The 13,537-nt window shown below is 39.1% G+C and overlaps 1 protein-coding gene across 9 annotated transcripts in view; it reads right to left on the bottom strand.

Annotated features, from left to right (window-relative positions):
- ARFGEF3 (ARFGEF family member 3) overlaps positions 1–13,537 on the bottom strand; it is a 91,770-nt gene that overhangs the window by 14,461 nt on the left and 63,772 nt on the right. For all 9 annotated transcript variants that reach the window (XM_017737247.1, XM_017737239.1, XM_017737240.1 and 6 more), the window contains 10 exons: positions 11,632–11,777; positions 10,729–10,908; positions 10,200–10,344; positions 8,988–9,110; positions 6,784–6,887; positions 5,110–5,254; positions 2,422–2,550; positions 1,715–1,891; positions 1,054–1,168; positions 180–282 (listed from right to left, as the gene is read on the bottom strand). In XM_017737247.1, coding sequence (XP_017592736.1) covers positions 180–282; positions 1,054–1,168; positions 1,715–1,891; positions 2,422–2,550; positions 5,110–5,254; positions 6,784–6,887; positions 8,988–9,110; positions 10,200–10,344; positions 10,729–10,908; positions 11,632–11,777 — 1,367 coding nt within the window. The remainder of the gene's footprint in view (positions 1–179; positions 283–1,053; positions 1,169–1,714; positions 1,892–2,421; positions 2,551–5,109; positions 5,255–6,783; positions 6,888–8,987; positions 9,111–10,199; positions 10,345–10,728; positions 10,909–11,631; positions 11,778–13,537) is intronic.

Genomic DNA, 13,537 nt, shown 5'->3' with positions numbered 1-13,537 from the left:
TGAAATAAGTCTGAACTGTAAGCTACTAGTGTTGTCTGCATACGTTCAGAAAAACCGACTTCAATCTCCATTGTTGATCCAACATGTTTAATTGTGAATTGATAAATTAATGACCTGCCAAAAGTTAGTGTATCCACTGTGTGATTACACTTTGACTGACAGCAAAATGGCAGTTTTACCTTTACTGGCTCCAGAGTGGCAGAGAATGCATCCTGCAAGGCACAACATGCAAGCCTCCACATTTCTTCAGTAAAAACAGGCCCTGCTGTCACCAACACATACCTGCAAGGACACAGGAAAATGTTACCATGTTCAAGAAGGAACTAGACAATTCTTACTTATAAAGGGAGAAGGGTGAAAATCCCAATCTTTGGAAGTGTTCAAGGCCAAGCGGGATGGCGATTTGAGCAACTTGGTCTAGTGGAAGGTATCTCTGCCCATGACAGGGGAGTTGAAACTACGTCTTTAAGGTCCCTTCCAACCCAAACCATTCTATGATTCTATGAAAACAGAACAAAAGGCTTACTCAGTAGCTAGCTAATGTTATCCAATCTCCTCAGTTGTTGCCCTGACCTATTTTTGTAATTACACAATAGTTTCGACTTTTTTTTCTCCTTTGTTCTTCCTCTTTAAGGAGTCATCTTGCCACAAGAACCACACACTATGTAACTATATAAATGCAGTGCTTATTTTGATTATGACTGCAATAACCTGAAGACTGTGAAAAGTGCTAATTACCTCTAAAGACCTGTGAATGCCAGAAGAAAGACCCTTTTCCTTAAGGATCAATTATTGACTAACTATATATAAATAATATACAAGTGTTTTTTTTGAGAATCATACACATAGCAATGCCTAAAATCACAGGTTCTGAAGCACACTGAAAACAGCAAGAAAAGGTTAATAAGTCTAAAATTCATTATTCCAATAACAAGAGCTAAGACATATTGTAGAATTCTTTTGAGATGTTAACCAACTTAGTCCACAAGTTCTTCAAAGACAAAGACATAGACATCTTTTTTGAACATGCTAAGAGTGAACAGATTGGATTACCTGATACAGGAGCAACCAACTCTGGATATAATTTCTGTTGGTTCTGCTACACAGGCTACCAGCAACTTGAAAAGATCTTTCAACATGTTATTGATCATATTTTCATAACCAATATCTGTAAGGAAAAGACACAGACTGATTTTAACATAATTGCCTTTTCATTATAATTAGAGATAAACAGTCTTGCTACACTTACTGCTATTCAGAGAATTTGCAAAACCAAATTCTTTTTATACAGCTATTTTTATGCATCACATCAAGCTGAAATAAGAACAATCCCTTTTAAGTTAACAATATAAAATGTCTGGCTCGAAGTGGCACAGGAAAAAGTATCTTAGATCCTGCTTCTGATATTCTAGTTCCTTATGATCAAAGTCTTTACAACTTCTTTCGGGAAGTATACTAAAGACTGTGATCTTTTAATTTTGAAGATAGCCCTGCTCTGAGAAGGAGGCTGGTCTAAGTAACTTCCATAAGTGCCTTACAATTTTTTCCCCATAATTCTAAACCCTATAAAGAAAAAAAAAATCCCAATTAGAATTTTTAAACTCTCCTCTTATTTTATGCTTGAGCAACCAAAAAAGCAATGAAACCACCTCCCCAAGTAGCTGTTCAGTAACATGTCACTGATTACAGTAGATGTGACACTACAATGACATACCTGAGTGTATGAAATTCTGAATGTGCTCCACTACAAGTTCACTGGAAAGGCCAATGGCATGCTTGAAATTAGAAGATGCCACGTCCCAGTAAGAATGGTCACCATGGCTGCGATGGAGCCAAAGAGACATCGTGGGAAGAAGAAGATGTACAACTGCATAAATGCCAAATCCTGGTCCTTAAAATAAACACAATAATGGTTGTATATATTTGCTTACAAAGCCTACATGCTCAGTAAACTTGCTAGCTTGTTCCAAGCTGAAGCCTGGGGTAATGTTGAAGGAAAGAGGTTCTGAAACTTTTTTGTGGCTGAGAGTGGTAAAGTATTTTGGATGTAGTTATGAGGTACATTTATCCAACAGTTTACCTGCAGTCTTTCCCAACATATCTGCAGGATCATGTAATTTTCTCTTTCCATTTCCTAGACACAAAGCAAACATTTTCTGTGGCTAGGACATTGATAGAGTACCACACCTCTTTACTGTGTAACAAATTTAAGTATATGTTCATATACTCTTATAAGATGCCTTTTGTCAACAGAATGATGCCCTAACTGGAACAACTTACCAACCTGAGATTTCTCTTTCTAACAGAGAATGCCTCTGTGTAGCTTTAACACAAGTAACATACTTTACAGAACTAGTTTTGGAGTCTAAAAGGTTTAGTTAGGACTCCACTAGCTCACATTTTATCAAGCCCTTTCATTACCAGGTGTCTTGGCAACGTCCCTCAGCAACTCAAAGAGCAGATCCAAAGTAGGAGGCTGGTGCTGACGGGGACAGTTGGATATAGCAGTTGTTAATTCTTCCAGCAGAATAATCCAGACATTGATAAGGCCTACAAGTAAAGAAAGAAATATTAAAAACCTTGGGTAAGATACTGCATTGACCACAGGTGAAACTTGCCCTCAAAAAGTGATGGAAATTAATTAACTAAGTAACTTAAAGATCATGGTTCTTGTGTGTTTACTGTTGCTGTGTAATTGTTGTGGGCAACAGCCATTTTTGAAATGATGGTTTCATTTTCCCCCCCTTTTTATCAGGTTTGTGTTTTGTGCCGTCCTTCCTTGTCCATGTACACTTTGTTCTTGTCATATTTCACTATTCCTACTAGTCCAGTCTCTTTAACCTTGTGTAAAACATCCCACAAAAAATATGAGTAAAACCTCATCTCAAATGCTGCCCAGAATAGCTCCTTTAGGTTATGCTTTTAAGTAAGGCTCCTGAGGAGACTAGACATAATTTAACTGGCTCTATTTGGTACTCAGAACTGACCAGTAAAAATGTCTCATGAGGTATCATCAGGCTGCCTCACATGTCATCTTTAACATCTAAAGAGGTCACAGAGCTGGATAACTGCCAGAACAGCAGATAGGATACAGGTGAGCTCTCATCTATATTGGCAAACAGATAACCCCTAAAAGATTATGGGATACAACTAGTTTTCAATACAATTTTGAAGATGGTTAGGAATTGCTGACCTTCAATTTTTCACAGATCCCTTAAGTACTTGCTAGTCTGCCATGATATCATGAACAGCTAGAAGGATCTTGCACATTACACTCTTAAGTTGCCTTAGAAGGCTATGGGTTCATTAGGCTTAAAATGGATTTTACTTTGGTTCACTAGTAAGTCCATGTTCTCTGCCAGTGCTAGCTATGCTGACGTAGTCTGTATCTGAATGATGTTTGTTGGCTACTTATGTTCTGAAAGCAATACAAGAGGGAACTTAGTTTAAGATTCACTGAGCTTGCTGACTGCAAGAATCTTCCCGAGAAACAAGGAAAAAACAGTGAAATCATTACTTTGTAACTAGGTTGATCATTTATTTAGTCACACCACTTTCAAAGGGCAGTATGTATGGTGACATTGTTTTCAGGCAGTTAGACTTTAATGATACTTCTGGATAAGGAAACAGCACGAATGACTCAGAATGAAATACGGGCGTTTTCTAATCTGGGAGAACTGAGTATCTCTAAAACAGCCTCTTGAAGAGTCCAGCATAAAATCAAAGACACCATGAAAATATACTGCAGATATGGCAAAGCAGGCTAAAACACTTTGCCTCATCCTGGTACTGACTTTGAGCACCAGAGTGCCAGGTGAAGACTGCCTCGTGTCTTTGTGAAGTCAGTTCACCTAGCAATGTTCTAACACCACTGCCATGTAAATAACAAATTAGGTGACAGTATCAGTGCTTAGCTCTGACAAGAACCAGAAGAAGGTTTATTTGCTGCAGGGTGATATTTCTATTTACAGCAAGACATTGACAGGCAGAGTCACTTCAGAACAGCAGGCAACTGAGGTGGGAAGACCCTAGGTCAAGTTCCAAGTCTGATTCAAAGCAGAGGCTTCAATGACTTGGGTCTCCTGCATCCCAGGTGAATATCCTAAAATACTCTGATAGGGAAAAACCAAACCAAACCCAGCACAGAGAGAAGAAAGTAAAAGGTTGTTTTGTGAAAAACTAGGACTTGTGACTTTCTGGTTTCAGAGAACAGCTTTTCTCTCCTTTATCCAGAGTAGCAGTGGAACAGGACAATCCATATGGTGGAAGAGTCTAGATAAAAGTAGGTACCAAGGGCCAGTCTGGTGAGGCATATGAATGAAATGCATCGGAGTTAGCCTGCTTTCTGCCAGGTTGCAGCTGACTCCTCACTGAGGCAGCCTGGTGGAACAGGTCAGTAGCTCACATATTCAAAAGTGACTGTACTGCTGTGAAGGTCTCCTGAGCCCAGAAGCCGTAAGGCTGCATTCCTCTATTGCTTGGCTCTGCACACATCTAGTTCATCCAACATCTGATTAATCCACAACCCATATAAACCACACAAATAATCACGAGGCAAATGCTGCTTGTTTTTTCTGAAGGTCATAGTGTTTTTTATGGACTTCAGAAATTCACTGTTTATTTCAACAGACCACAGAACATAAGTTTGGAAACACTTAAACAATTATTCTTTATCTTTCCAGACAGTAACTCAATACTGGTATTTTTTTCTGTTAAAGGCAGGCCTGCCAATACCAACTTTAAAAGGTTTTCACTCCTTTACTTGAGCTGTGGTCTAGAAAGTATTTTTGTGTTAGCTCTCAGAAATGCACAACAGTTGTATTATGAGTATCACAATAATCAAATTAATTGGTAATCAAAATATTGTTATCTTGCCCTAAGAGAGGAGTTGTATTTTTCTTATATATGAACTGTACCTTTTACATAAAGAAGGTGACAGGACCTGAACTTCCAACTTCTGTGTGTGCACGTGGGTGTGTGTAGACAACAAGGAGACAATAAACTATGAAGTTTTCCCTCCTTTTTGCTTTCAGCCGTTGGCAAAATATGCAGCAACACATAGAAGAAGCAATTGATTAGTTCTGCATTTACTGCTTTCAATGCACTTACCAGTGTCATCATCAAAGTCAGAAAGGATGCACTCAATCCCATCCTCACTGCTGGCTGACTGTTCCTGTGCTCTCCGGGGCAAGTTAACCAGCCGGCCACTGAGGAAGATGGGTTTCAAGGGCATTTTATAGATTTTGGCTAACAACTTGGGAGGGTGGAGAAGAGGAGAGAGAGAGAAAAAAAGAGAGGATAAATATCCATGGGAAAGTTTGTAAAAGCGATCACATACAATACAGGTACATAAAATAAAATTTAAAAAATAAAAAATAAAAAATAAAATAAAATGCATGCAAACACAATTAGAGGCCAGAAGTCTTCAGTTCACTGACAAGTAAAGGGTTGTGGGTAAAGAGAGAGAGAGTAGCAATTTAAATAACACATTTCTGAGGTGGGAGTGTACGCTCTTCTTATTTGTGAAGGGCAAATGTTACAACTCACTGATTGCATCTATGACCTAATGAAGCTCTGTTAGCTATACACAGAATATTTTGAAGCTCTGAAGGACTACATAAATACTGGTAAAAGGGTTTGTAAAGGTTTACTTCAGAGCTTCATTGCCTGGGTTGTCCATTACACAACAGACACAAAACGCAGAACTGTGCTATTGCAGAGATGCTACCAGCATTTTATCAGGTCTTTCTAAGTAAATAATGTACTTGCAATATACAGACAGGATTTTTTTTTAGTCATTCCTGTTCTTCTTTTACTGGCAAGTTAAAAAGTACAAGATATAAATGGCTGCTTCTTTTAAAGAGGAGAAAATATTTCCCCCTCACTGTGAACCAGGGTTTGTAAGGATGAGGAATAGCAATGTGGTGCAAATAGTTTATAGACAGAACATATATTAGATATACACATAGATATTTACTAATTTTTTTAGATGAACAAGATAGCAAGCTGAGTTTGGTATGTCTGCTGTTTATTATTCTGAGTTGCCTTATTCTTCCCCTCCTTTCTCAGTCTGCACACTGAATCCACCCATTATCTCTGAATTTAGATATTAAGTCCTTTCAGCAATGATAGTATCTTTTGTTGTGCATTTGTATTGTACCCAGAAAAAACATGGCCTGAGTCCAACAAAAAGACCCGCAGGTGCTACAAAAATACAAACAACATTATAAAATCAGACAAAAATTGTCCAGATAACCCTGGATAATAATATATGCTGTGAGCAAGGAGATTACAGGAAACATGCCAGCATTCTAATTATTAGAGATTTGTCCTGAACTTCACATATGCTTGCATGGTACAAATAAGTTGCTTCTGCATTTCAGAGGGTGTGACCTGTTTTTCTTAAAATATGAGAATTCACAACTTCTTGTTTTAGTTTTTTTTTTTGTGTTTCATTCCCAACACCGTTTATGGTAACTGTTTAAATGAGAATGAGACTAGCTTTGAGTAATGTTACTACTAGGTTTTGAGCATTCACATTCTCTCATATGCTCCCTGGGTCTGAGTGTTTTTATCTCCTCGGTTTTCCCACTGCTAACTGGCCTAGAAGGCATGATATTCCCTCAGATCACCACTGTCCATTTGGCAGTGTAGGGTATTACCATCAGGGTCACCACAGACTCTGTTGGGTTCATGCAAATCATCCAATGACTGACGCAAAGCCTGCAGGTTAGAATTGTTTCCTAGGCCAGGTTTGTGCCTGTATAAGGTTGTTCATCATACCTGAGAACATCTCCTGAGATAATCAAGAGCAGGAAGGCACAAGTCTGTAGATGCAGATCCTGATCCTGGCACACAGTCACCCATCTCCTTACAATCTACTTCCCCTGGGGACAGGAAAGGCAGCATTGGGAAGGACAGAAGAAAAGAAACAAACAGAGCATTAGCTTTTTCTCATTCAGTTATGCCCTAATGTCCAAACAGAATCCAGGAAACGTCCTTTGTTTGATCTTCTTAGATGACAACCAGGCGACCCCCACTGAAACAATACAGTAATACTGGTCACAGTTTGTACATGAATTTTTATATGAATAAACGTTTTAGTAAGCATATGCCTATTTAACACCTCTTTAGTAGAGCCTTTGAGAGTTCTAATAATCATACAATTATATTATCTGTCACATTGACTCCATTTTCTTCCATGGGTGTAGGAATTACTTGCTCACATTCATCCTTTGCTCAATTACTATACTAATTTTTTTCTATTCATTTCCACCCCAGTGACCCGGAAAATTCTTCTACCACAAGTTCTTTCCTATTAGTTTATTTACTGCTTAAAGATATCATTTTCTATTTTGTACTATTACACTTCCTTCTGCTGTCTAATGCAGGTGTCAAGGTCTCACAGTTCCAGCTTATGACACATATCCTCAGGCTCTAGTGCCTCACTATGGCTGGTATTCCCAACTTAAATCAGCAGACTGCTCCTTCCAGACCAGTTTCACTAACTGAATTCAATAAGCAGAGCAATTCCAAGGCATCCTGCTACAGAGCTCCTCTCTGGATAACTCCTCTCCACCATTTTCCCATCTGCCGGTCTGCCTGGCTCCCCTCTCAGCCAGTGTTCTGCCCACCTTAGAATACCTGGCTCACAATCATTTTTCCAGTTTAGCCAAATACTTCCCATTCAGTGACAACTCTGAAGCTTTACTAAATGCCTATAGACATTAACATTTTCTTGCCTTAAAAGCTATTCCTCTCATAAAAAGCACAAGATGAATATTAAATCCTTTTATGAGATCCTACTTTGTTCTCCTTTCACTATATTTATTTGCTTTTTCTATGCTCTTAGGTATTTCCTCCATAAGGTATTTTATAGTTTTGTCTACTACTGAGATCAGCCAAGTCAGCCAGTGAAGTTTGAATCCTTTAGTTTTACCATAAAATGCACATAGTATGGCTTTGTATTTGCTGATGTATCCCATAGTTCTGTTACCTTTAATACAAAAAAAGACCTTGCTTTTTGATATGTGACCACAACGGGGTCAAAATTATCTCATGAAAGTAAGAAACATAAAGAAATATAAGACAGGCTTTTAAGCTCTCCATAAGAAACATGAGTTCCCTCTACTGGTACTGGACATGCAAGTTTATTTCTCTTTTGTAGTAATAACTACAATTACAATTACATCACAAACTGAATTCTGCCCCTGTTGAAATCAATGGTGAAATAGCTCAGTGAGACAAAGAGTAACATTAAAGAGTAGATCTGCTGCAGCTAGGTGCTTCGTTTAAATCAAAAGGAGTTGCTTACAGAGCTAGAAACCTCTGTGAATTAATATTCATATAGAAAGAAAAGGCCCCATTTTATCACTACTTAGAAGTTCTATAATTTACACACACAAAAAAACCCCAACATTGTCAGAGTTCAATAAAAAGTATCAAATTCTAATGATCAAGGCAAGCCATGGATCACCAGCATGGGAGCAGAATGACCCAGCAGCGTTTGCCTTTGTTCTGCAGGCTGGTGAAGCATGACAATTACTCTGCAGGGTCAGCCTGACACGCTATGCCTGGTCTCTGCTGCCTGCAGTGTAAAACATGCCCTGCTCTGTTGCAAACAATCCATGCTGTCTCTGCACAATGCCAGGCCATTTCTGCAAAATGCTAGGTTTGGAGGTTTTTTTGTTTTATTGTTTACACGAATATAAGCGAGTCCTGATGTAAACAAAGATCAAATTAAGAAGCAGACAGTTAATAGGGAGATGCATTTCTGCTGCTATAAAATCTTGAACTGATAGTATTAAAAATGTTATGGAAATAATCCCTCGGTCTTGATTCTGTTTTATTCTTTTGAAGCATTCTGGACTCAAGTTCTTCACTGCCCCTCTCTTTGCTACCATGCTATGTCTTACATAACTGAATTATCCTCTTCTGCAGGATCAAGCTTGACATATCATGACTTAATAGGAATGGAAAATATTTACCCAATCCTTTGACAAACTTCATAAGGCACATAATATAACTGGTGGCAGCATTGGCAAAGACCTGGATGTTGTCTGTGTTTAGAAATGCTTCAAAGACATCAAACACTGGAGCCTGGCGTTTCCCTGTGGAAATAACAAGATGAGAACTCTTCCTCACCCCCCTTTAAAAATCATTTTCCAACTGTTTTTCACCAATTTAACTGAATCTGTAGAATCTTTTCTTTTCTGGGCAGAGACAGAAATTATCTTAAAAGTAAAACCTGCTCTTGCTGCTGAGGCAACTCATGTAGCCTTTCATAGGGAGTGATAGAGATTCCCTCCTTTGCCCAGTCTATGACAAATACCAATTTATGTCTGTTCAAATGGTCAGAGCAGGTTTGAGCTCTTGAATTCAGTAGCTAATACATCTGTTTGGTGGAGGTTTCTGTTTAGTTTCTGCTTTAGTTTTTGATAACTGCCAAGATGACATTAATCATGCAGAAAACTATTCACACTATACAGTAACAAAATAGCCTTGCTTTTCCTAAGTAGATTATCAGTCTTCAAAAGCTGTGTACACCCACAATCAGCCATCAGCCATAACAGATCTCAATCACAAAATTTAGGAGGAAAACCACATCCCTTACACATGACTTGTCACATTCAAAAATACTTTCTAATGGGGCAAAGAACAGAAAAAATAATAACACATTTCCATACAAGCAAACATCTCTGGGAGGGATGCAGATTCTTACAGAAATGTGGTCTGTAATAGCACCAGGAATCTGAAAGCCTTGTGATCACATGCCTGGACAAGCACTTGCCTAGATTATCACACTAAGTTACCCTGATGAATAAGAGCAATAGGTTTCATACAGTAAGGAAGACAGTCCACAAGAGACATGCTGGTTGCATACAGTCCTTTCTCCAGCAGGACAGCGACAAATACTCAGCCAAGCTCAGTACCCTTGCCCTACTGTCTTGCTCAGAATTATTCAAGTAGATTTGAAGCATTTCTTTCTCATTCTACTCATTTGTTAGAATGTAGAGGATAAAAGGTCAGAACAATATGTCTGCTTTCCCTCCTACCCCAACTAATACTTCAGACACTTCGGTACAGCTGTGGAGTGTTGCAGTGCTACTGTTCAGTTTGGGTATTAAAATATATTAAGTTAGTTACTGTGTCCCCCAGGGAATCAAAAGCACATATGAAACAGCACAGTCAGTCCTTACCCATAGAGTATTCTCCTACAAGGTACTCTTTAACCTCTGACTTGCTGCTGCTGTGCACCGTTTCCAGGGCACTGAACAGGGGTCTCCATCCCGACTGGATCTGGGTAGAACACATTTCTACCAACTCTCCTATAGAGGTGATCACCTGCAGGCAGTGTAGGAGGGGTTAAAAGAAAAAAAAAACCAAAAACCCGACCTGATATACACATGGATCTTCAGAATGAATGAGGATGGCTTTAAGCATATTTCCAGATCTCACTATGACAGTCTAGACTAATTCATTATTTAAAATTTTTTAGATAATAGAAAATCTTTATTTAATTGCTTTAAAGCCTAAAGGTCTACTGTCTCTGTGCTCTGCCACAATGCTGATTAGGTAGGCAGAGCACTCCCAATTCCTTGAAGATGATCAAGGAGCAGCATTCGAAGGGAATTTGGGAAACACTCTCACGTGGACCAAGTGCACTCTGGAAGCCATTCTTACAGGCATGAAGGCCAGATACAGACACATTGATCAGAGCTGACTTGCCTGGTCTTGGACATCCTCATCACACAGCTCCAGCTGCATGATGCGCTCAAAGGGGCGGAAAAGCGCCTCGTTGAAGTGAAAGTGAGAAGGCTCATTCCAGTCCACCAGCACTTCGGTGAGGATGTCGTGGATGAAGGAGACAGCCTTCTGAGACACGTGTCTCTCCTTGTGACAGGCAGCCTGCAGAGAAAGGAGAAGTATTAGAGTGTGCCCAAACAAAAAATTTGCTTTTAGTCAGACACTTTCAAGAGAGGTAAGCACTACATGTTATTGAACCCTCCAAACAGCTTCCCCACTATGTGACTAGGGACCCCACTGCGGTGGAAACGGGAGAGTACTGCCATGGAAACAGATCACTGAGACTCTGAGCTGCCTGGAGGTCCACAGATATATGAAAGTCTGCTGACAATTAAAAAAGCATAGAGCTAAAAATAAATAAATAAAATACTAAAACCCACAGAACAGAACTTGTGGGAAATGTTTTGTTTTGACTGTGTGACCGTTCTTCCCTTCAAAAGGTAGCAGCTGAGCTGGCTTTATGTGGGAAAAGAAAACTTGCATCCTTTTCTGGGAAGAATTGCAAGGATGCAGACCTTGACTGGGAATACAGATAGATGGAGGAGACACTTAGAGCCCCTTGGGGTGGTTTCAGGTTTTTCACCAGAAACAATTCGCATCACATAACAAAAGCCCAACACCCTGTCCCTAAGCCTGCCCATTTCAACCACTTGCAAGCACACTCCTTGGTGGCAGTATCACAATATACGACACAGTCTATACAAGACAGAGCGGACTTGACAATGTTGAAGGTTGTTATACATTTTAAGAGCTATCAAGCTTTCTCCACCTTTTTTAGCTTTGCTGTTTTGTGCACACATTCCCATTTTTGTCTCCCATTCCTACCTCTACAAGGTGAGGTGCCACCAGGCTCCAGCAGCGCATGAGGTGGAGCAGTGGGCGGGATTTACTCCTTACGATTCTGAGCATGGCATCACCAAGTCGGAATAAGTGAAGTGCACTTCTCCTGTCCTGCGTAGATTTTACTTCACCTACAAGAAAGTAGAAGAATAAATGGAAGCTAAGCATCAGCTTCGCTTAGCTTCTCCTCTACTCCTAAATGTCTGAACTGGAATTAGAAATTATTTATCAATATTAAGTTGGTGAGGAGCTTCAGTGGGGTGACAAAAAGAAAAAAAAAAAACCCCAAAACTGATGTAAAGCACACCCTAGGCCTGTGTAGGTAAAAGAACAGGAGATGGACCCAAGTTCAAAGAAAAACTTACCAAACATACTTTAAGTGATCACTTTTTTTGCCAACATTAGAGACAAAGCTTGGAAAAGTAGTGTAAAAAAGTTATTAAGACCCAAAATGGTAGTTACAAAAGCTTTTGGTGACATCTACAGGAAAGATTATAAACTGCAAATTATTTAGCTTGGGTATTTAATTTTGTACTTCTTATTAAGCAAATGATACAAAGAACAGAATGTGAGAAAATGCTTTTCTGTTCCCCAGTCACTAGTACTTGTTATTTCCTGCTGAAAGGGATTGATCTTCCCTTGCTCTTACAACATTTTGAAAGACATTTCATCCTCTCATTTCAAACACAGTGGTGCTTCTATCTCTACCAAAAGATGTAATCAGGGGACATACCACTTTTAAAATAAAAAATAGCACTTAATTCCACTATCCTAACTTTAATTTCAGTTTACAACTACTGTTGATTCAACACTACATACATGATAAGAGGAAATATATTTATTAAAATTAGAGTTATGAATGATGAGGTCTGGAGACAAGCAAGAGCAAAAAACCCAAAAACTTGAAGTGTCATATTGAGAAAATGACAAGTAGCACTTCAGGGAAATAGGAAACCAATTAAATTGGAAACGTAGATAAAAACTGTGTCTGCCACAAGAGAGAACAACAACTGTATGACTAATGTAGCTTCTACAGGCATAGTATAAATTTAAGTGAAGTATCTTCCTTTGTGTCCAGTTCTTCTGCCTCATTTGAGATAGCGATGGAAACAACAATTTACAGGCTTTGTACTGTGGGGTACATGCTCTACTCTGTTGGGGAAAATCAAGCAGGACAAATCCCACTGCTTTAACATTCTTCGTTTGTGGGCTTTGTTCTCTATTGCCCGTTTTCTGAACACTTTTGAGATTATCCTACTGTCAAATGTCTAACCTAAATCCACTGTCTTAAGTCTAGATTGACTCAAGTTTCCATACTGAACTGGGTTCAAAAATAGAGCTGTGATTATATATTGGTGGGCAATTAACACCCCCAAAGTCCAAGAACCAAATGAATGTCCTGTGATGTGTTGCAAAGCAGGTGTGGATGTGGTCCCTGTCCAAAAAAAGTGCTCAATCTTTTCTAAAGGTTTTGAATTAGTCCTACAATTCTAATAAGAAAGATCTTATTAGACTACTGTAGTGGTTTGGTCCAAAATACTCATTACTGTTTATCTGCTGTGAGATAAGAATTAGGAGAAATGCAAAGCAGGCACCAAACTTGAAAGAATATAAAGAAGTTTATTAACAGACCTAAAAGAAGGAAAAAAAAATTATACCACCTTCAGAACTCTCCTCCTCCCCCCACCTTCCTCCCTTCTCCCACTGACGATGTGAAAAGACAACCCTTAAGATGTTCAGTCTGTTTACCACTTCCATAATAACCTTGTTCAGTCCATTTAGAAAGAGAAGTCTCTTCTTGCTCATGCTATGAAAACATTATCACAACGAGACAGCCGCCCACTTCCAAATATTGTTCAGTCCATTTAGGAAGAGGAGTCTCTCTGCCTGC

The sequence above is a fragment of the Corvus brachyrhynchos genome, unplaced genomic scaffold (genome assembly GCF_000691975.1).
Source record: "Corvus brachyrhynchos isolate BGI_N302 unplaced genomic scaffold, ASM69197v1 scaffold6, whole genome shotgun sequence".
Taxonomy (NCBI): Eukaryota; Metazoa; Chordata; class Aves; order Passeriformes; family Corvidae; genus Corvus; species Corvus brachyrhynchos.
This window is presented reverse-complemented; position numbering and strand designations above follow the sequence as displayed.